This window comes from Bidens hawaiensis, unplaced genomic scaffold (assembly GCF_021521415.1).
Source record: "Bidens hawaiensis isolate Kalapana, Puna unplaced genomic scaffold, B.hawaiensis_p1.1 tig00020041_1, whole genome shotgun sequence".
Lineage (NCBI taxonomy): Eukaryota > Viridiplantae > Streptophyta > Magnoliopsida > Asterales > Asteraceae > Bidens > Bidens hawaiensis.
Genome location: NW_027493051.1, coordinates 39,843 through 64,013, shown reverse-complemented (window position 1 = coordinate 64,013; position 24,171 = coordinate 39,843). Strand labels below are relative to the sequence as shown.

Below are 24,171 nucleotides of genomic sequence, written 5' to 3'. Positions count from 1 at the left end.
CATCGCGTATCGAGACGGGCTTCCAGATTTTGTCTATTAATAGCATCTATGGGTTCTTCACAACTCACACCAAAATTCACATACATAACTCTCTCTCTAACATCTCTCTAAGCCCGATAATTATACCCTCGATCCACCTCGATAAACGTGCCCTCGATTCCTTGTAAATTGTACCAAAATATCTACAATCCTCGAAGTGCGTGCCATCTCCCGGCGACGTTCCAAGAAGAAGGTGTTACAATCCCGACGTCCAGTCGATTGTCTCGTAAAGCGTACCGCGTGAGAAAGAGTGATGGTGTCTCGATAAGCGTACCGAAGAAAGGAGTGTTGATCAAGGAGTGTTGAAAAAGAAAGAGACGTCGAAGTGCTGCTCGGTTGTCAAGGGTTTGATAAGCCAAAGAAAGGTAGACATAATGCCCGTATAGAATAATAATAAAATATTATAAAAGGCTTAATACCCTAAGTCACGGTTATACTCGATACCTCGATAAAAAATAAAAGATATACATAACAAAGAAAATAAAGACAGAAATATAAATGCATATATATATATGTGTGTGTGTGTGTGTGTGTGTGTGTATGTGTGTGATTATATATAATTCTTTGCTATAAATATTATTTAAGTAATAATGAGTATTCTTAAATAATAAAGAAAAGAAAGGAGTACGTTTCTTATAGAAGAAGAAACGTAAGGTTTTATAAATAAACTAAAGGTTTATAATATTACTTTTAAATTAAAGATTTTAAAGTAAAAGAGATTTTGAACTAAAGGTTTATCGAGGTAAAGTTTATAAAATAAGACTAAAGGTCTTAAGCCGGATTGTATATCCGACTAACAAATGGTTATACTCGTACTATAGGTGCGAGATAGCAACGGGAAAGACCCTCGGAAGGTGTTTTGAAGCCGATCCAAATTTAAAAGGTGAATACGCCCCAACTTTACAAATGTTTCCAAATGAGTCAAACGTGTTATATGAAAAGGTTTACATGAGACTACGGGTCTCTAAAATATTTATAAACAAGAGTACAAACATTAGCCTTCAGGCTATAGTATACGTTTGTCTGGATCCTTACATATGTGGTAAAATGCGATGGGCACGTCGCACCACGCTTGGTTATAGTACGCTCGCCTGCGGGGAGTAATGACCATGTGTATATCTATGGTACCTAAGTAATGTCGAAAGTTGCGGTGTTTGCTGAGGTGCTATGAGTAGAGACTTGAGTTTATAAATTGTATTGTTTTATAACTTGATTATTCCTAAGCCACGATGGTCTGGACCTAAGTTATGTCTCGAGGGGTAATCAAGTAAAAGAAAATATTTTAACGTCAGCATATTCACCAGCATTCGTTGCTGACGTATTTTCTAACATTTTGCAGGTAACCAAGATTAGAGCTTGTGGAGACGAAGTGCTTAAGAATCCGATGGCTCGGATATTTTGTTAAACTTAAATATTAATGAATGGTGGTTTTGTAAAACTATAAATAAGTAAACTTATGAGACGTTCTTCTCATCTTTTGTGATGTGAATATTTATAACTTTAAGCCAACATGTTTTATAAAGGATTAAAAGTCTTCCGCATTAACCCGCATCTCTGATTTATTTACCATTATGGTACCAACTGTTGGCCACACTCCTAGGCCTAAGAAGGGGGTGTGACATGTTGGTATCAAAGCCATCGATCTTAGCGAATTAGGTATTACAAGATAATACCTAAGCTTCGATCCAAGCATAGGAAAAACATTTTCTGTTACTTGTTTATTTGAATAGGGATAAGATAGGTTGGTAACCTTTTCTTTCCCTCCCCATTCTAAACCACCCAACTTAGAGGTCTTTCAAAGAAATAATGGAGAGTTATGATCGTGAAGTAAAAAGAGCCGGAATCTGCTAATCATTTCCAAAAGACAACATGAACGAGAATTACTATGAAGCATTCTTCAATCCCGACATAGAGCATGATCTAACCAAACCATTTCATTATCCCGGTACAGAACAAAGTCCAATTAGCCTTCCCGATGACACTCCAAATCAAGTGTATCAAGCACCAAGACACTCAAGCTACCACCCGTCAAGTTTACCCATGTACCAACCATCCGAAGTTCCAACGTATCATTCTTTTGAGGTTCCTACCTATCAACCATCTGAGATCCCGCCATGCTACCCATATGGCGTTCTGACATATCTACCATCAAATCCTCACCCTTCATACGCTTTCTCTCCAACCGACCGATCAAAGAGGAACCAAGATCTCCCTCATCAGATTGGATGCAATGCCACTCAGGTCAACGAAGATGGCATACCGGAAACTCTACCATGGATTCTGCCGACTCACGTCTCAACAAAGAAGGACTATCTCGTAAGCCCAAAATGAGGGTGATGATGTCGTACGAGAATCGATATCAAAAGAAACTGCCCAATTATTGGAAGAAGAGGACCCGGAGAAAGAAGACCCGGAAGAAAAAGAAACTGAAGAAGATCCGAAGGAGGAATACCCTGACAATCCTAATGAAGTGACAACGCCGATAGAAGAACCATTCTCTCACCAAAACCCAAGTTATTGTTCTGTTGATCCCTACATGCAATTTCTCCAAGAACTCAAAGGCAAAGTGTCATCAAGCTTTCCACCGTATCAAAGCAAGATTCCATCAATTGAAGACCAAGCGAATGAAATCTAGGAGTAGAACAGGGTTGCAGAAGCTTTCTTCAACTATCAGTCCGATGTGACCGCATCTCCGTACCCAGATCCAAGAAACCATTATGACATAGTGATGATGGGTTACCGTGACCCACCGCCAAGATACGGATATCCCAACGAGATTCCTCAGTCACAGGAAGGACACCTGGACCGAGCCTTGCATGAAACGGATGAGTTGAGAAAGAAGATATCGATGGATGAGAAGAACAAGAAGAAGATAGGAGACAAGCTTCTTCGGAAATGTAATAAGTTGACCAAGGTGGTGAGAAAGTTTATGAAGGATTGAAGATGAGAGATGTGATGAAAGTGTGTGTGATGTTGTTGTAAAATATATGTATAAATGTGTAATGTAATAAAGGGCGTTAAAACGTCCGAAGTATTAAGGATTGGAAAAAATATATATATCAGATGATATATATATAAATAAATGCGTATGATGTAAAATTATATATATCAACTTTTGATATATATATATATATATATATATATATATATATATATATATATATATAACCTATGTTAAAAGAAAGAAATTTGTTAACATTTCAGATATAAAGAAAATCGAAAAGAAAAGATAATGTCTCAATCAAGTAATAATCATGAAGCTTCTCGAAAAGAAGTTGACAAAAGAAAAGAAAAGGGGAAAACCCCCGAGAAATAACAAGAAGAACCAATTCCTGATAAATATATGAATAAAATACAACAAATGATCAAAGATGCCGTTAGGGCTGAATCGGAAGCTAGATCTCAATCTAGGCAAACTAAACATTCACAATTCGTTAATCCTTCTCGGAAATCCATAAAATCCCGTCCTAAACCATCCCGTGTCGAAGAAAGTGTTCATGAATCCAATGTTGATGGAGGAATTAGACAAGAGTTTAAGAAACTTAAGATAAGTGGTTGTTCGTTCAAAGATTTCAAGTATTATGGACCAAAGGAATTTCATGGTGACAAAGGAGCCATTACAACCGTGAGGTGGCTTGAAGAAATGGAGTCGATTGTGATAATAAGCAAGTGTTCCGACCAAGAGAAAATTCAATATTCTGCCCTTATGTTCAAAGGCGAAGCGTTGGAGTGGTGGAACACGTTAATTCTGAGTAGAGGAAGAGAAGTGATGTACAATCTGTCTTGGGAAGAATTTAAGGATATGCTAATGGCGAAGTTCTGTCCGATGCATGAGACTGACCAAATCCAAACCAAATTTCTGAATCACAAAGTCATTGGAACGAATCTTCGTGAGTACAACACCAAATTCAACGAATATTGTTGCCTGGTTCCCCAGTTGGTTAACCCTGAGTCCAGCAAAGCCACAAGGTATATTTGGAGATTACCGCAAGAAATTCGCGATATGGTGAGGTCTCACTTACCACAAACCGCTGACTCCGCGATGGAATTGGCTGGTTACTTGATGGGCGGAATGATCCGCAACAAAGAGGAGGATAAAAAGGTCGTAACAACACACGACCCAAGGAAAGAAGGAAACACCCGTATCAAAAATAAGGGTATCACCGAAAGTCCAGCTTCAAGACCAACATTCCACAATGCAAAATCTGTAGAAAATAACATAGGGGTCGATGCCACTTCACTCCGTCTTCTACAGCAAATGTCTGTGAATCGTGTCATAGACATGGCCACACTGCGGCCGATTGTTGGAATAAGAAAATGACATGTTACAATTGCAAGGAAATGGGTCATCTAAGCTTTGAATTCCCTAAAAATAAACCCGCAACTGGTGGTGTGGGTGGAAGTGGTCAAAAGAATGAGCCCAAGAAGGCAATGCAAGAGTTTTCGTCCTTGATACCAAGAAAGCGGCTGACATGCCGGAAATCATCACCGGTACGTTCCTAGTCAACGGCACTTATGCTAGAGTTTTGTTTGATTCGGGTGCTAACTTAAGTTTTATAGATTACAACTTTTGTAGTCTATTAAATAAACCTTTAAGAAAACTCTAAGCGTCGAGACCGCTATGGCGAAATCATTAAAATCTCCGAAGCTCTAGAAAACAGAAAAATCTTATTAGCTGGTTATGTTTTGCCTATTCAATTGTTGCCTATGACTCTTGCTGGTTTTGATATTGTACTGGGTATGGATTGGTTATCCGAAAACCATGCTCGTATCCTTTGCAATAGCAAGACCGTTGAACTTCGAGCCCCTGATAAACGAACCATTCGAATTGAAGGGGATAAAGACGCTGGCCAAGTTAACCTAATCTCCATGATTAGGGCTAACAAATGTTTGAATCAAGGATGCTTAGCATTCATGGCCTACGTCACTAAAGAATCCAAACCCAGAGAACTCAAAGATGTACCAATTGTTTCCGACTACGCCGATGTTTTTCCCGACGAACTTCCTGGAATCCCTCCCGATGGTGAAGTAGAATTTAGAATCGATCTCATTCCCGGTACCAGTCCGATCTCCAAAGCACCATATCGTTTAGCGCCAACCGAGATGAAGGAACTAAAGAAACAACTCGACGAGCTTCTCGAGAAAGGCTTCATACGACCAAGTTCATCACCATGGGGAGTGCCGATACTTTTCGTCAAGAAGAAAGATGATCCATGCATATGTGTATCGACTACCGAGCATTGAATAAATTCACAATCAAGAACCGTTATCCACTCCCTCAAATCGATGATCTTTTTAACCAACTTCTAGGCGCAAGCTTCTTTTCTAAAATCGATATTCGTTCGGTTATCATCAACTCAAAGTACAATCCGAAGATATCCTGAAAACTGCGTTCCGAACAAGGTATGGCCATTATGAGTTCATGGTCATGCCGTTTGGACTTACAAATGCTCCAGATGCATTCGTGGATATGATAAATCGAATTTGTAAGCCTTATTTTGATAAATTTGTTATCGTCTTCATCGACGAAATACTCATTTACTCTAAATCTAAGGACGATCATGAAAATCATCTCCAAACCTTACTTGAAATACTAAGGACCGAGAAGTTGTGCGCCAAATTCTCGAAATGCGAATTTGGCTTCCCGAAGTACCATTCCTTGGTCACATCATCAACGTCAACGGTATTCAAGTCGATCCCGCTAAGATTGAAGCTATCTCTAAGTGGGATATCCCAAAATCACCAACCGAGATCCGAAGTTTCTTAGGATTGGCTGGCTATTACCGTAGGTTCATTGAAAATATTTCCCGAATTGTTGTTCCATTAACTTCTTTGACTTGTAAGAATATCAAGTATGAATGGGGAGCAAAACAACAAGAGCCATTTGATATACTTAAACAAAAACTCACCAAGTACCTATACTGGCCTTGCTAGAAGGTACCAAGGATTTTGTAGACTTTAGTGACGCGTCTCATTCCAGTTTGGGATGTGTATTAATGCAACGCAAGAAAGTGATAGCTTATGCCTCTCGTCAACTCAAGGTGCACGAAAAGAATTACACAACTCACGATCTAGAGTTAGGCGCCATAATCTTTGCATTAAAGATATGGAGGCACTATCTCTATGGAGTCAAGTTTATCGTGTACGCCGATCATAAAAGTTTGAAACACATATTCGAGCAAAAAGAACTAAACATGCGTCAAAGGCGTTGGATGGAAACATTAAATGACTACGACTGTGAAATCATCTATCATGAAGGGAAGGCCAACGTCGTGGCCGATGCCCTAACTCGTAAAGAACATGAAAAGCCAAAAAGAGTCCGAGCGTTAAGATTAGAACTTCAAATAGATATCATTGAACAAATCAAATCCGCTCAAACTCAAGCGATCAATGAAACCAAGATCTCCGACGAGAAACGTAACGGCACCATTGATTCGCTAGTCAAAAGTGACGATGGTATCCTTAGAATGGGAAACCGGATTTGGGTTCCAATCGTTGGGGACTTGCGTGAAAAGATTATGAATGAAGCTCATAAATCCAAATACATGATACACCCCGGTAGTGACAAAATGTATCAAAACCTAAAGCCGAACTACTGGTGGAATGGAATGAAAGAGGACATCGCTTCGCATGTGGCGAAATGTTTAACTTGTTTGAAGGTCAAGGCTGAACACCAAAAGCCTTCTGGATTTCTCTAGCAACCCAAACTTCCCGTATGGAAGTGGGAGTTAATAACCATGGATTTCATTACAAAACTCTTGAAAACGACGTCAACATAATGCTATTTGGGTTATTGTGGATCGATTAACAAAGTCCGCACATTTCATACCCATTAATGAGTCATACTCAATGGATAGATTAGCGCGTATCTATGTGAAAAACATCGTTGCTTTACATGGAGTACCGCTATCTATAATCTCTGATCAGGACAGCCGTTTCACGTCTCATTTCTGGAAAAGCTTCCAACAAGCGCTCGGTACAAAATTAAACCTTAGCACTGCCTATTATCCTCAAACTGATGGGCAGAGTGAAAGGACAATTCAAACGTTGGAAGATATGCTCCGCGTTGTGTGATAGACTTAGGTGGAAGCTGGATAACCACTTACCCCTAATATCTTCTCGTATAACAATAGTTATCACAAAAGTATTCAAGCCCCACCATTCGAGGCGTTATATGTTCGAAAATGTAGGACGCCCGTGTGTTGGTCTGAAACAGGAGATATTCAATTATCTGGACCCGAGATAGTCCAAGAAACAACTGACAAAGTTTTACAGATCCATGAACGACTTAAGATGACACGTGATCGCCAAAAGAGTTACGCCGATGTCCGTCGTAAGCCGTTGGAGTTTAATGTTGGTGACAAAGTTCTATTAAAAGTCTCGCCATGGAAAGGCGTCGTTCGCTTCGAAAAGAAAGAAAGCTAAGCCCTCGATTCGTTGGACCCTCCAAGGTACTTGAACGAATTGGTACTATTGCATACCGTTTGCGACTGCTTGAGGAAATGCAAGGAATATATGACGTGTTCCATGTTTCAAATCTGCGAAAATGTTTAGCAGACGAATCTCTATCTATGCCACTAAAATATGAAGAAATAAATGAGAATCTAAAATTCATCGAGAAACTAATTCAAATAGAAGATTCGAAAACAAAGAAATTAAAAAGACGAACGTTGAAAATAGTGAAAGTAAAATGGGACTCACGAAGAGGCCCCGAATATACATAGGAAATCAAATCTGAGATGAAGAAGAAATACCCCCACTTGTTCTAAGAAGCAATCTCGAGGACGAGATTTATTTCAAGGTGGGGTGGATATCACATTACGAAACTTACGAGTCAATTATGTCAAATTTTCCAAAGACAATGGACCATTTTTGCCAATTTCCAAACCCCAAGGGTTAAAATGAAAATTCTGATTCTTTGGCCAATCGCGATACGCGACGGCCTTAGAATCAAGGTCATCGCGTATCGCGATGACCCTTCTGACAAAATGTGACACGTATGCCACGTGGCAACCGCTGGCACTATGTGTTGCCACGTGTCACCACATGGCATAATGAGCGCCATGTGTCGCCAGGCGCACAACACCTGCCACGTGTCGCCACGTGGCAGGTATGCGTGGTCATTCAGCTAGCCTACGTCGCGAACCGCGACGGGGTAGCCAAGGAAGCCATCGCGTATCGCGACGGGCTTCCAGATTTTGTCTATAAATAGCAGCTACGGGTTCTTCTTAACTCACACCAAAATTCATATACATAACTCTCTCTCTAACATCTCTCTAAGCCCGAGAATTATACCCTCGATCCACCTCGATAACGTGCCCTCTATTCCTTGTAAATTGTACCAAAATCCCGACAATCCTCGAAGTGCGTGCCATCTCCCGACAACGTTCCAAGAAGAAGGTGTTACAATCCCGACGTCCCGACGATTGTCTCTTAAAGTGTACCGACGTGAGAAAGAGTGATGGTGTCTCGATAAGCGTGCAGAAGAAAGGAGTGTTGATCAAGGAGTGTTGAAAAAGAAAGAGAAGTCGAAGTGATGCTCGATTGTCTAGGGTTTGATAGGCCAAAGAAAGGTAGGCATAATGCCCGTTTAAAATAATAATAAAATATTATGAAAGGCTTAATACCCTAAGTTGAGATTATACTCGATACCTCGATAAAAATAAAAGAAATACATAACAAAGAAAAGAAAAAAAGAAATATAAATGTATATATATATGTGTGTGTGTGTGTGTGAATATATATAATTCTTTGTTATGTATATTATTTAAGTAATAATGAGTATTCTTAAATAATAAAGAAAAGAAAGGAATACGTTTCTTATAGAAGAAGAAACGTAAGGTTTTATAAATAAACTAAAGGTTTATAATATTACTTTTTAACTAAAGATTTTAAAGTAAAAGAGATTTTGAACTAAAGGTTCATCGAGGTAAAGTTTATAAAATAATACTAAAGGTCTTAAGTCGAATTGTATACCGACTAACAAATTGTTATACTCGTACTATAGGTACGAGATAGCAACGGGAAAGACCCTCGGACGGTGTTTTGAAGCCGATCCAAATTAAAAAGGTGAATACGCCCCAACTTTACAAACGGGTTTCCAAATGAGTCAAACGTGTTATATGAAAAGATTTACATGAGACTACGGATCTCTAAAACATTTATAAACAAGAGTAAAAACACTAGCCTTCAGGCTATAGTATACGTTTGTCTGGATCCTTACATATGTGGTAAAATGCGGTGGGCATATCGCACCACGCTTGGTTATAGTACGCTCGCCTGCGGGGAGTAATTTCATGTGTATATCTATGGTACCTAAGTAATGTCGAACATTGCGGTGTTTGCTGAGGTGCTATGAGTAGAGACTTGACTTTATAAATTGTATTGTTTTATAACTTAATTATTCCTAAGCCATGATGGGCCGGACCTAAGTTATGTCTCGAGGGGTTATCAAGTAAAAGAAAATATTTTAGCGTCACCATATTCACCAGCATTCGTTGCTGTCGTATTTTCTAACATTTCGTAGGTAACCAAGATTAAAGCTTGTGGAGACGAAGTGCTCAAGAATCCGATGGCTCGGATATTTTGTTAAACTTAAATATTAATGAATGGTGGTTTTGTAAAACTATAAACAAGCAAACTTATGAGACGTTCTTCTCATCTTTTGCGATGTAAATATTTATAACTTTAAGCCAACATGTTTTATAAAAGTCTTCCGCATTAACCCACAACTCTCATTTATTTACAATTTTGGTACCAACTTTTGGTCACACTTTTAGGCCTAAGATGGGGGTGTGACAACCATGAATTGTGACTTTCTTGAAACAAAGTTCTATTATACCTCCCAACACAATAGTGAGGGGGAGAAAGAGCATGGCATATTGAGTTGGTTAGAATGGGTTCCAAATGGGCCTCTTCTTCTGAAGAAATTAATCATAGTACCGAAGATGAGTCACTGACTTTTCAATAACCCAATGGGTCTTCAGTCAGTGTTCCAGACCCAACGATGTACATATAAATATACATCTTTTCGGCATCAAATAATCTCTAAAAACTGCAAGTTCTATCTAATAACATAGCACAAAAGGCTACTTACCATAATAAAACATGATTTCAAGTGAAACCAAGCCCCAAACAAAGAAACAAGCAAAAAGACGAAGAAAACAAAGAAACACGCCCCCACGTCTCAAGAAACACGCCCCCATGCTTCTAAAACAAGAAAAGACAAAATCTGGAAGCAAAAGCACGGGGCCGTGCTCATCATGCATGGGGCCATGGACGAGAATGCAGAAAAGACAAAGAAGAATTGAGCACATGTCACTAAAAACCACGGGGCCGTGCCTACCAACCACGGGGCCATTGCCACCTCACAGAAAAGACAAAACAAATCTGGCACATGTCATAAAAATGCACGGGGGCGTGCTCATCAAGCACGGGGCCATGCCTCACCATCCAGATTGCCTATAAATAGTGGCTCATGTTGCACTCATTTGGTGTGCCTTGAAAAGAATTCTCTCCGGTTTTCACTTATAAAAACACACACTAACACTCACTTTGAAGATCTAGTGAAGAGTTTGAAGGTTTGGAGGTCATCACCACTTACCATCATTAAGAAGAAAGATTCATCTACATTTTGTTAGATTGTTCCAAGTTTAATCATGTATTTGTTATTATCAATCATCTTAATGTTTATCATCATGCTCATTATGAGCTAAACTCCTTTTACCATCTAAAATCTATGAAGAAGCTTTGTTTTACTTGATAATTGATCAAGACATGTGATGTAGTCTAGTAAAGTACATGGTTGTATTACAATTATCTTTTGATGAGAAATGTTTCACCATCTTAAATCACTAATTCAAAGTTGGTGGTTTTCAATTTCATTGGCAATCGTTCATGATCGATTCATGTTCTTGAAAGATAGAAATACTTTCATACATTATCGAAACATGGATCCTTATATTGTACTTAGAAATGATGAGATATAAGTTATGGTGTATTTTTCTAAACCTTGGTAATCCGAAAATGGCTTTGTTTAGGATATCAAATTAGTTAAAGAAACCATATGTTAACGGAATGTGTAATTATAACCTACTTAAATCAACCAAGGGGAGGTTGTGTGATGAACTACAACCACCCGAAGTTGTTAGAATTGGTATTCGAGAAATTGAAGTCAATCCTAATCTTTCTACTTTACGAAACTACTTGCTAACTTAAATTGACATCATTGAGATGGTATGACATTTGTAAATGGTGGACTTTAAAATGCGCATATCATCTCCTTAGTGCCAAAGATGCTCACTTAAGGTTTAAGGAGCTATCTATCATATATTGCTACGACAAGTTTATCACATGTCTACATATTAATTATCAATGCTAAAATGGAGTGGATTCTTGATCTTAGATGGTAACCTTCGCATAATTGAACAACTCGTTTAGAATTTCTTATCTTGGTCACCTATATATTTTATATAAGTATTTATATTTTATAAAAAGTTCAAAATTTAACCTCAAAATGATTATAACCTCCAATTGAAGCAAAACAATGATTCATTATTAAAAACATTTGTGTCCACGGATCGATACTTGGTTCTTACCAATACTATTCTACATATATGATAGGTACACTTACCTATTTTGTGTGTGTTTAGTCTTTGTAGAAATCACTTTTATAAATTTAAAACACGATCTTGTGCAAAAGCTAAATATCCAATTTATCATATTTTAGACAAGCCGCGCACACGCACATCACCCAAATAGTCCCCACCTTACATTCGGAGTAAGTAATTCTCAAATACTTGAAAATATAACTCATGAATAACTCATGAAAATGTTGATTTATCTATCAACCATGGGTATGTTTGGCAAGGATCTTTTAGGAGCTTTTAAGAGCTTCAAGCTTCAAGCTTTTAAGAAAAAATCTCATATTCAATAAAAAGCTTTGTTTGGTTAAGGTAGTTTTAAGCTTTTAGGTTGGTAGAAAAAGCTACATATTTGAACGCTACTATTACTAGCATTAAGAGAAAGCTAGCTACAAGCTTTTACATTTAAATTTACAAGTTTGGTACTTGAACTTCTATCAAATTTTATTAATTTATGTATTAATTACACATTTAACCCTTATTCAAAACTAGCTACCCCACGACTTTTTTAGGAGGGGCCATAACTTTTTCACACGTTAATAAATTTTAAACAAATTACATTATAAAAACGAGCATTTTATCCTCTTTAATTAGAGTATGATATTGTTATACTTATTTAACTTTAAAAAAATTAGCATACTACGTGATTATCGGTTAGGATAGGTAACAAGTCGATTCAGGTGAGATCGAGTCATGTGTGAGACCAAATTAGAGTCGGAACGAGTGATACAAAAAGGGTTAAATTAGTTCGGTTCGTGTCGGTACGCTTTTGAGTCGAAAGGGGTTAGGTCAGAACATGTTTCAGATTAGAGCAGTGCCTGTTCAGAATAGAATTCAGATCAAAATAGGTTGGTTTATAAAATTATCTATTTGAAATTGCTGTATATTTCAGCTTTGTGTCCTGATTTTCGACATCAGTTACACGCTTGCTGCCTTTCCATGAATTACACGCCTACATTCGGGTTATGTATGTTGTCACACCCCGACCAAAGGAGGAACATGCCGGGGCGTAACGTATTAATTGGACAGTAGCTCAAAAGGAACTAATTAAAGTGACAATAATTATTTAATTCATTAATATCAAAACAAGTACACACTTATAATAATCAAAACAATTACATCATATTTATTGTTTGGATAAATATCCTAAAGTAAAAACTAATATCTTCAATCTTGATCAATGTAAATTACTTGTACCTGTAACATGTATAAAAATAGAGTTTGTCAACACGAATGTTGGTGAGAATACATAAGTTTTTAGTTGAGATACATATATAGATAAAAACCACAATTCATATGTTCATGTTGAGCATCACAATTCCCATGAAAAATGTAAACAACTAAATAGATGTGGACTCGTCCTTATTGATACGAAATCAAAGTACTTGGGTAAATGTATGATCATACTAGATGAGGATGAGGTACCAACCACCAAACTATAAAATAAACAATTAAACACATAGCGCATTATCATAGAGCATGCAATAATCACACATAAACATATGTTGAATTGTGTTATGAAAAGATAAATAAATAAAGATAAGTAATTTAAATAGGGTATACATGCCACCCTCAAAATTTAAAAGATGGGAAAAAAAGGGGTATGTAAACTCACCTTAGAGAATAAGCAAATGAATAAATACGTTAAGCTTTGTAGGAGAATAAGCGTCGCGCTCGAGAGGTAGCAAGGTCAAATCCTAACAGTGTAATCACGGGAAAATACTACAAGTTAACAATTGGGCTAAGAGAGAAACGAGATATGAATGGGTATAGAGAGTATAGCGTTTTTATTTAAAGTTTATGATTAATAAAGATTACTATTGTATAGAATATAATTGTTTAGAAAATGTTCGTACTTATATTATTAAAGCGATAACCATATATGTATAAAAAGTCATTCGTTTATAAATTACTTAGTCAAAATAATATTATACACATTAATTTCCGTATTCAAAATCTTTTTAAGTATCCATTACAAAAAAAAAACCCTTATAAACTTTTAATAACTATATATATTTATATATACATAGATATATGTGTATATATCTAGTTTTAACCGAGATTTGGAAGAAAACAACAAGTTAGTATGATGGTTTTAATAAAATATAAATTATTTACCATTTATTTAGGTTTTAAATCATTGAAAATTACTTTGTTTAACAAAATACAAAAAGAAAAAGGTAAAACAGGGTGGCAGAGGGTCGAACCCGCGACCTCTGCCCCAAAACATTCATGAGTTACCCAGCTGGCCCAGATGGCGACGAGCATTTTAACCCAGATTCAAAATTTAATAAACACAAACTATTTATCCATAATTATTTATAAGAACCCTAAATCTGGTTTGATTAAATCTGTTATAATTAATCAAAGCGAGTTAGGGGTTTTGATCCTTATGAAATCGCGATTCGTTTCATACCTGTTAATCGAATTATAACAGCCAGTAAGATGGTGAATTTGCTCAAAGGAGTTGCGGCCAAGGAGAGGTTAATTTGGGTGACGGGATGCGATTGTAAATGAGATTGAGTTTAGGCGAATTGTTGGCGACGAGGAGGAGGTGGGATCTGCAGGTCTAATTGATTCGTAATGAGTGTATTATATAGGATTACGAATTAGGGTTTGTTCGGCTTTAAGTTTGGTAAATTGATCGCGTATAGGCTCGTAATCCATAAATAGATCATCGGTGGATGAATATCACAACGAATATGCTTCATACCATAATCTAATTTGATCAATTAACGCGTTTGATGGTTGATTTGGTGATAGCGGGCCACGAATTGGGTCGGGTTGGGGAAAACCTGCCTGGTCGGACCAGGGGGTGGGTTGGTGTTGGTTTTTGTTTATTAAATATTAATAATATAATAGCATAGTTACAAGATTAGTCCTTGTAGTGTAAAGGTGAAATCAGTTTTGGGGTAAGACTTGGTGTTAGGTAAAAATTGTCAAGATGATTAATAAGTTAATGACGAACAAAGATAGTCCGGGTGATAATAATATTACATAAATAAATAATAAAAAAAATTAAAACGAGTCGGGTTTTCGGGTCCGAAAATTCACGAATGTTACATATATCATGTACCAACACTGATTATGCGGTTGATGTTAGGTTGTGCGCCCATTCCGCCGCACCACGTGGGTGCCTAACTAGTTTTATTAAAAGATTCTGCTACTCTGCTAAACATCAAAAAATATTTAAAAAAGCTACAGTTAACAGCTTGCAGCTTTCAGCTAACAGCCACCAGCTAGTTTTGCCAAACATACCCCATGAGGTAGAAGAAGAACAAATAGAGCGGGAAACCGTGCAAAGAACAATACATGAGGAACGAAAACCATATACACGAGAAACAAGACAAGAAGAATCAACCGAGAAATATGTCCTCCCACCAAGAGTCAACAAAGGAATACCTGCAAAAAGGTACTCTCCATAAAAACAATCCAAATCCTACAAATCCCAATAGAAAACATAGTTGAAGCAAACGTATCCAAAGAAGCCAAAGATTTTAATGCTTCCTTATACGCTAAACAAATTCCAAACTCTGTGGAACAAGCCTTAAACTCCAAAAACCGGAAGGATTCTATGGAAGAAGAGATGAAGGCATTGATAAAAAAATGATACGTGGGAAAAGTGTAATCATCCACTAGGAAAGAAACTAGTCAGATGTCGATAAGTCTTCACGATTAAATACAAACCAGACTGAACCATTGAAATATACAAAGCACAGTTGGTGGCTAAAGACTATACCCAAATGTATGGGATTGACTGCCAAGAAACGTTCTCCCTGTAGCTAAAATTAGCATAATCATGGTCCCATTTTTGATTGCTGCCAATAAAGGATGGTCACTTCATCAATTTGATGTTAAGAATGCTTTTCTTCATGGAGAATTAAAAAAAGAAGTATATATGAAAGCTCCACCTAGGTTCACTATACAATTTCAAAGCAAAGGAAGTGTGTCGTTTAAAGAAAACTATATATGGGCTTAAGAAATCTCTAGAGCTTGGTTCGGCAGATCATACACTCTTCCTTAAAAACAGAGGTAACATTGTAACTTTTTTAATCATATATGTTGATGATATGATCATTACAGGAAATGATGAAGAAGAAATGGGATGGTTGAAGGCAAGCCTGTTCACAGAATTTGAAATAAAGGACTTGGGAAGGCTTAAGTACTTTCTTCGAATTGAGGTACTAAGATCCAAGCAAGGGATCTTTATATGCCAAAATAAATACATTCTTGAGCTTCTTGGCCAAACCGGAATGATTGATTGCAAGCCTACCAGCACCCCAATGAGAGTCATTCATACGCTCCATATGGAAGAGAAAGCAGAATTGACAAACAAAAAAAGATATCAAAGCATGGTAGGCAAACTAATATACCTCGTCCAGATATTGCATATGCAGTTGGAGTTGTCAGCAAATTCATGCACAATCCTCAAGTTTCCCACATGGAGGCTGTAATGTGGATTATCAGTTATCTTAAAGGAACAGTAGGCCATGGGGTTCTCTTTGGGCCAAATAAACACTTAAAGGTCCAATTGTATACTGATGCATATTGAGCGGGAGACAAAGATGATAGATTAATAGCATAGTATTCACCCTAGTTGGTGGAAATCTCGTTACATAGGGAAACAAAAAACAGAAAATAGTAGCATTATCTAGTGCCAAAACAGAATTCAGAGGAATTGCACGGGGTATGGATACCTAAACTTATAACGAACATTTGTTTTCTCCCAACCGAAGCCAGCAAGATCATGTGTGACAACAAAGCCGCAATACATATTTCAAAAAATCCAGTCCAACACAATCATACAAAACATGTGGATGTAGACAGGCACATCATAAAAAAAAGCTCGAAGTAGGGATTATAGAACTACCATTTGTCCTTTCAGAAAACCACCCAGCAGATATATTGACACTATCTCTGTTATTTAACCACATATAAACGGTATAATCTACGTTATTAACATACACTTAAAACTTAAATTACAAATAAAATAAAATTGAAGTGTACGTAGTTTACGAACAGAAAAAAGGAACAGAAAATGAGACCCATGACAGGCATTGTTATTGCACGTTTTCATGGCATGCAAAATAGTACAAATAAAAAACCCGACAGCAAGGACATACGCAGCCGCCTAAATATCCATACATCTATACGTTTATTTATGTCTTTTTAAACATGCGGAAAAAGTAACGTAGCCACCAACTTTGTACAGTCTAAACTATTTTGCCTCCTTGTTATCAAACATTTGTGAATATTCAGATACTCCTACCCCTATCATTTTGTTCTTTTGTCCCACTCACATTCTCCCTACTATATACACTTAAAACCCTAAAATACCCCTGGTCATTTTCAGTTTCAATACTCTTATCTCATGTAGAGGTTGTTCTTTTTTAATTTTTTTAGAGTCTTGATAGTCTTTATATATATTTCGTATTTTAAAAAAATATACAATATATGATGCTAAACATATTTCGAGACTTTTTCATTTTATTTGTCGCAATTGTTTTTCATTTGACCAATCAATAATATTCTCTTATTTGTCAAACATTAAAATGTTCTTTTTTATATTATTGATTTAACAAATGAAAAACAAGTGTAAAATAAATGAAAAAAAGGAGTGAAATATGTTTAGATATATTTAAATATTATTTTCTTTTGAACATTAAACATATACAAAGACTATCAAGACGCTAAAAAAATTATAAAAATATTTAGTTTAAGATAAAAATTGCACCAGTCCTACCAATCTAGAGAGAAAAATTCTAGCTCCATTCCTATTCCAAAAGAAAGCGGAAAACCTTATATCGTCAAGGATTTTTGGAATAAAGACATCCGTTGCTGAAGATTTTATCATTCATTGCCCACCAAATGTACCATTAAGCAATCATCAATATCAACTTTAACAACTTCTTTTTCCTTGTCTCGGATAGATCATGACTTAATGATAGCATGATTACTATTATTTATTATTTTGGAACGACGACTTTCATTAAGACGACAACTAATGAGATGCTTGGAAAACAAACAACAAACCGACAAAAATTACAAAAGAAAACTACACCATTCTTTCCATACAAGAATTTCCCTAAATGAAAGGTTTTTAATTCAAAGTATCCCAATAATTTTATGACTTCCACGATTATGAAAAAGCTAGCCGATTTTTTTATTAAAGAAAATAACACAATTCATTGTTTTCTTAATCACCAACAATACTGTAAGAATAACCCATGTAACATCTTTTTCTTACTTTGACCAAAGATTAGTAAAGTGATCAATTTACTAGAAGGATGAACACATCCACTCTGATAATAATAGAAAGATAGTACACACCCTAACATATAATTATTTATATAATAATAATAAATTTAGATACTTTATTGAAACACGAGATTTATGTTCCCCAATCCCCACCATTCTCTCATTCTCTACAACCAGCCAGTCAATCCCTATATAAACACCACCACCATCATCACCCTTATCATTTCATTTCATTTCATTCCATTCCATTCTCTCAAACATCACATAATTTAAATCACCACTCGTCACACCTAAAAATATATATATTAATATATACAAAATCCACACAATGCAATATCAAGCACCAACCGCAACCGACACATGGATGAGCAACCGCAACACCACGGGGTACTACTACAACTTCATGCCACTAACACGACAGTACCACCCGACCGTATCTGTGGACCCACTAGACCGTGTTGCAAAACTAGCTTCACGAAGTGCTGTAGTAATATTCAGTTTGAGCACATGTTGCATGTGCTACGCGGTCAAGAGCTTGTTTTCTGGCATGGGTGTGAACCCGACAGTGTACGAGCTCGATGAGGACCCGGTTAGAGGACGAGAGATTGAGAGGGCTTTGGTTAGACTTATGGGCAGCTCGACCGCGGTGCCAGTGGTGTTTATTGGTGGCAAGTTGGTGGGTTCGATGGATCGAGTCATGGGTTCGCATATTAATGGGACGTTGGTTCCACTTTTGAAAGAGGCTGGAGCGTTATGGCTTTGAGTAGTTAGTAGTGGGATTATAATAATAATGTATTTGATTAGGGATGTTAATTTACTTCATTATGGTATTATGCAAATTTAAGGAATTAAATTTTTAGATGGTTAATTGCAAGTTTCAAGAGTGTACTGATTCCATTGTTTGTTTTTATTGATACAAACTTTGTTCCATAATTTTGCTTACCTAATTTTGTTTGAAAACCATGGCGTTTTTGTTTAATATTAAGATGATAAGGATATATTTTCAATTATGTAAATATTTTCAAGTGTTAGTTTAAAGTTTAAACGTACTCTTTTTCATGCATTGTTTTGAAACATAATCAATTTTAACATTTTGTGCAAGTGATTGCATACTGCTTTTATCATGATTTGCTTGGTCAGATTATTTAAGTATAAACTTATAATCGTTTACATAAATGATAGAACTTTTTAAGGTTGCAAATGTTTAGATTTCAGCTTTTTCCATTATTTGTTAAAATGAAATTAGCATAGAGGATCGTATAAAGTAATGATGAGACATAATAGGTGAAGGGCACTCATGGGTAGGGGTGTTCTAGGTTTCGGATTTTTTTGTCGGGTTCTTCGGGGTTCAAAGTTTTAAATCTTAACCCGAAACTCAACCCAAATCTCTCATGAGTTTTTTGGGTTCGGGTAATTCGGGTTCGGGTTTTTTTGAGTTAGTTTAATTGCGTTTCGAGTATCTTAGAAAACAAAACAAAAAAAAATAAAAAACTTCAATGCTAAAATTATAACAACATATTCTTCTTTGCTCGTATAGCAAATAATCAAATAATAAACCAACATAATTTGATAAAACAATTAAAAAGAAGAATAAAACTAAGTAACTAACTCGAACCATAACCTTCTTCAATCGGACGTGATTTAGTTGTTCGATTACGGTTGCTATTAGTAATAATCAAAAAACATAAATTAATAATAAACAATCGATACATAATAGTTGGAATGACAAAAATCGATTAAGGTCAGCAACTGATAATTTTAGTGGCTAAGACTAAGCCTGTTATACCTAAAAATATATTTAATTTCAATACTAAAAGTTTATTCGGGTTGACCCGAAACTTATAAATCAAACCAGGGCCGACTTCGAGAAAGAAAAAAAAAATTGGGCCGAAGGCAAAAAAATTTTGAGGTTTTAAATAAAAAGAGTATTTTGTTGGATTTAAACAATTTAATTTTTATATGGGTTTACTTGGTTATAATTGTGTTATGTAAAAAACTTTGGTATAAAAATAAGATTAAACATGCCTCAAATGAGAGTATAACTCACAATCTTTGGGTTGAGAGTAATACCCTTCACTAGACCAAACTAATGGTTATGTAATTGAGTTTAAACACTAAATATACATATTGTTTAAATAAAAATACATATAATTTACAAATAAAAAATTCGGGCCTACGGGGTGTCGGGTCTGTGGCCGTCAACCACACCCGATCACACCTTATGGCCAACCCCGAATCAAACCCGAATTACTTCAGTTCGGGTTCGGGTTAGTCTTTTCTCGGATTCGGTTTTTCGGTTTGGTTTAGTTCGGGTTCGAGTTCGGGTGCGGGTTTTTTGGGGTTGGGTTTCGAGTAAAAATGACAGCCTTACTCATAGGTAGTACCCTAGCATCGACCAATCCCATATTGTCATCCTATTTATACCCTCAAATACCCATAAACTACAAAATCATTGGCAGAATCTACCCACAAGTACCTAGAATTTTTTTTAAAATTTAAATACATGTAACAACAAAATATAATTAAAATTAAAATTTTATTAATATTAAAAAAATTACATAATTTAAACTGAGAAAAATAATTTTGAGCCTTTCTTTTAGGTTAAATATTATCAACTAATAGAAGCCCATTCATCTCATCCTAAGCCCAACAAAAACACAAAAATTAGGTTTTCTTCCTTTCTTTGATTGTTACGTCCTTTGAAGTTTGAACATAGTTGCTATAGAGATGGCCGGAAGAAAAGAATCCATCTTGGTTTCACTCTTAAATGTAATTGGTCCAAATTGAAATTATGCAAGTACTCACAAATTGGTTTATGTGGCAAAGGTTTTTAGTTGAAAGAAGCTGCTCGCCCTACCCGTATGGGTGGCGGCGGTGTTACCATGTGGCTTCCAAGCCGTGAAGGATACCCGGATTGGTGCCCTAGCCTCTCTAATAAAAGATAACTAGTGTGTTAACGGGCTCAGGTTTTTAAATGCAAATATACAAACACATCATAACGACTATCACTTCGATAAAAAAAATGTGTATCTAAATATAAAAAAATGGTGTAACATCCCGAAATTTCTAAGAATAAATAATTAATATATTATTTATTCAATTATTAATATAGAAATTTCTAAGAATATATTATTTATTTAAGATGGAAAAATTTACTTAAGTTAATAGAAAAATAGTAAAATAATAAAGATGGAATGATAAGTAGACTAATTAGATGTAATTAATTATGGACCAAAAAGGAAAGATGGGTCTAAGGTCCATGGGCTTAAGGGAGTATAAATACCCCTTAAAACCCTAATCTACACCATAGCCTACACATTGGAAAACACACACAAACACCATCCTAAAACCCGAGCCTAGATCCGAAGGTGGAAACCCGAACCCGTTGGTGCTAGAACGTTGTGACGAACCGAACCTACATCAAAGACCAGCTCGTGTTCGTAGTTCGACTTGTTTAAGGTACGTTTATATCGAGAACTTGTTCGTTTTGGTCTGTTTTTATCTAGAAATCTTATATCTGTGTTTAAATGGTTAAAAAAAGCCCAACACATCAAACCTTACTGAAATTCGATAACAATTGATGGTTTAATTATTGGATAAACGAGCCGTATGTATATATGCTTAAATCTCACCCTTTAAACACGTATGTTTGGCCGATTGGACACCAAGGGTTTGTAGGCAAGATGAATACAAATCCAGTGATACCAATTTCGTGTTATTTCGTTAAGATTTGAGTGTTAAATTGCAAATCTGAGGTCTGTTGACTATTTGCTGTTCTTGGCGATTTTGACTTTGACTTTGAGTCAAAGTCTGAATAAGATGGGTGTAAGGTAACGAATCAACTAACCAATTCGTTAAGGCAAGATAACGAATCAATTCGCCAATTCATTAAGTCCAAACAACGAATCAATTCACCCATTCGTTATGCCCAAATAACGAACTAGACAGCGAACCAAATCACGAATCAGCTAGCGAACCAGATAACGAATCAGGAGATTCGTTACTCGCCAATTCGTTAAGAATAAGGTAACGAATCAGGGTTTGTTCAGATAATGAATTGGAATGACGAATCAGATGATGATCAGATGACGAATTAGTTAACGAACTAGATTATGAAAGTAACGAATTAGTTAACGAATCAGGCTTAATTTGTTATAGCGAATGAGTTAACGAATCAGCTTAACCCCAGCCAGGGGATCTGCCCCTTGGACCCCGCTAGGGCCTATCGCCCCTAGAACCCCGTTGCGAGGGGCGCTGCCCACAGACCCCCGTTCTTTGTGGGTTATATAAAGATAGAAATACGATACGAGTAGTAATAGTTAATTGATACATGTAAATATTATACAGTTAGCCGTGCACAGCTCAAGAAGGGAATAACTATTACCGGTGAACGTAACCGCATTCAGGTGAGTTTCTAGCCTCATTCCTTGTTATGTTTTCGGGGCTGTGTGCATACTCGATGTGATAGTTAATACACTTACCTTAAATGGTAAGTGTATGCCATGTATGATTTATATGTGAATTATGTATATCTTGAATATGAACGAAAGCTTGTCGGTATGTGAACGATCTTCGGATATTGCACGTATTGACAATGGAGGTATGTATAAATTAGATGAATGTGTATGATAGATATATGTGCAACATATGAACATGTATGAATGAATAAAGAATGTATATGTATGTTACGAGTATGTAAAGACAGGATGTACGAAGATGAAGAAGTAAGGGATCATACCCTAATAATATCTGAGATAGAGAAAAAAGAGATCAAACCCTAATAATATCTGAGATAGAGAAGTAAAGAGGGATCAGACCCTACTAATATCTGAGATAGACAAGAAAGGGATCAGACCCTAATAATATCCGAGATAGACAAAGGAAAGAGGGATCAGACCCCATTAATATCTGAGATAGAAAAGTAAAGGATCAGACCCTAATAATATCTGAGATAGAAAGGACAGTAAATATAAAGTATGAAAGTAATAAAGTATGTACGCATGAAAGTATGAAATGAAAGAGAATTAGTAAAGTAATTATTATGTATCTTCGGATGCATGATTGAAGGTAAGATGTATGATTAGCTAGAACTCACTCAGCGTAGCTGACTTTTAGTATGTTTTAGTATGCACGCTAGTGAGTAGAATGAGGCAGCTGGCTTGAGCGGGGACACATGGCATAAAAATAAGAGTCTGGTATCTGAAGACTCAAGATGTTTTATGTTTATTTATGTTAAGACATGTTTATGAAGTTATATGTAATGTTTAATGAAAGTTTTATATTCCGCGAAAGTTTTAATTAACTCTGATATTTAGAACTGTGTTTATGAGTAAATCCAACGTCCAAATGTGAGACACCGGTAACGGGGCCTTACAAATGGTCTGTATCAGTTCGGCTTATTAAGGTATCAATGTGGTACTGCACTCACTATATAACTCACAATAAAAAAAATTTTCTATTACGAACACAATTTCGTTTTCAACGAAACTTATATACTTTATTGTGAAAACAACTCTATTTTAACGACGCGACATAGATGAAATAAACATGCTATAGAAATACTAAGAAATTCTAAAAAAAACTTTGTATGGTGGTCATTAAAAAAGACTATTAACTTAAATATAAATATATAATAACAAAATTATAGAACATATTTCATATAATGCTAAATGCTTATGTTTTCCGTGTATATTTTATTTAATATGTGAATAGTTTTTGTTCGTGTTTAGTCGAGATTTGTATACTACTAACATTTTTATGTTTCGTAGGTTCCGGGAGTTCATGATCAAAAAAGGCGAAAAATGAGCTAAAAAGAGCCAAAACGGAGATCCGGAACGCGTCAGGAAGGATCAGAACAGATAACCGATCAGACCAGGCCGGTCTGACCAGCCCTCTTGGTAGGACACGCCGCGTCGCGCGGCCGGGTTTCCACACCCTGGTCGCGAGGCGCCTAGGGGATAGCTGGTGGATTTTATTTTGTTTTTGCTTCATGTTGGGCCTTGTTTTGGGTATTTAAACATCTTTAACTTAAACCTGAACATAACCTGAAGCCACCAGACGAATTTGGAGTTCTTGAGAGCATATTTTCGAGTTTCTTGGTGATTTTGAAGGCAAGAGGACAGCCGGTGAAGAGTTACACGTTCACGTTTGGAGATTACAGGTTTTATGTCCTTTAATCTTTCATTCTTTAGATTTTCACCATGTTTTCATTTTTATTTGTTTTGTTTGATTT

The 24,171-nt window shown here is 36.3% G+C and overlaps 1 protein-coding gene across 1 annotated transcript; it reads left to right on the top strand.

Annotated features, from left to right (window-relative positions):
* Positions 1-18,267: 18,267 nt before the first annotated feature.
* On the top strand, positions 18,268-18,930 carry LOC143559802 (glutaredoxin-C1-like). Its single transcript, XM_077048264.1, has one exon. The coding sequence runs from the start codon at positions 18,268-18,270 to the stop codon at positions 18,700-18,702; it is 435 nt and encodes a 144-aa protein (XP_076904379.1). The 3' UTR covers positions 18,703-18,930.
* Positions 18,931-24,171: the final 5,241 nt, after the last annotated feature.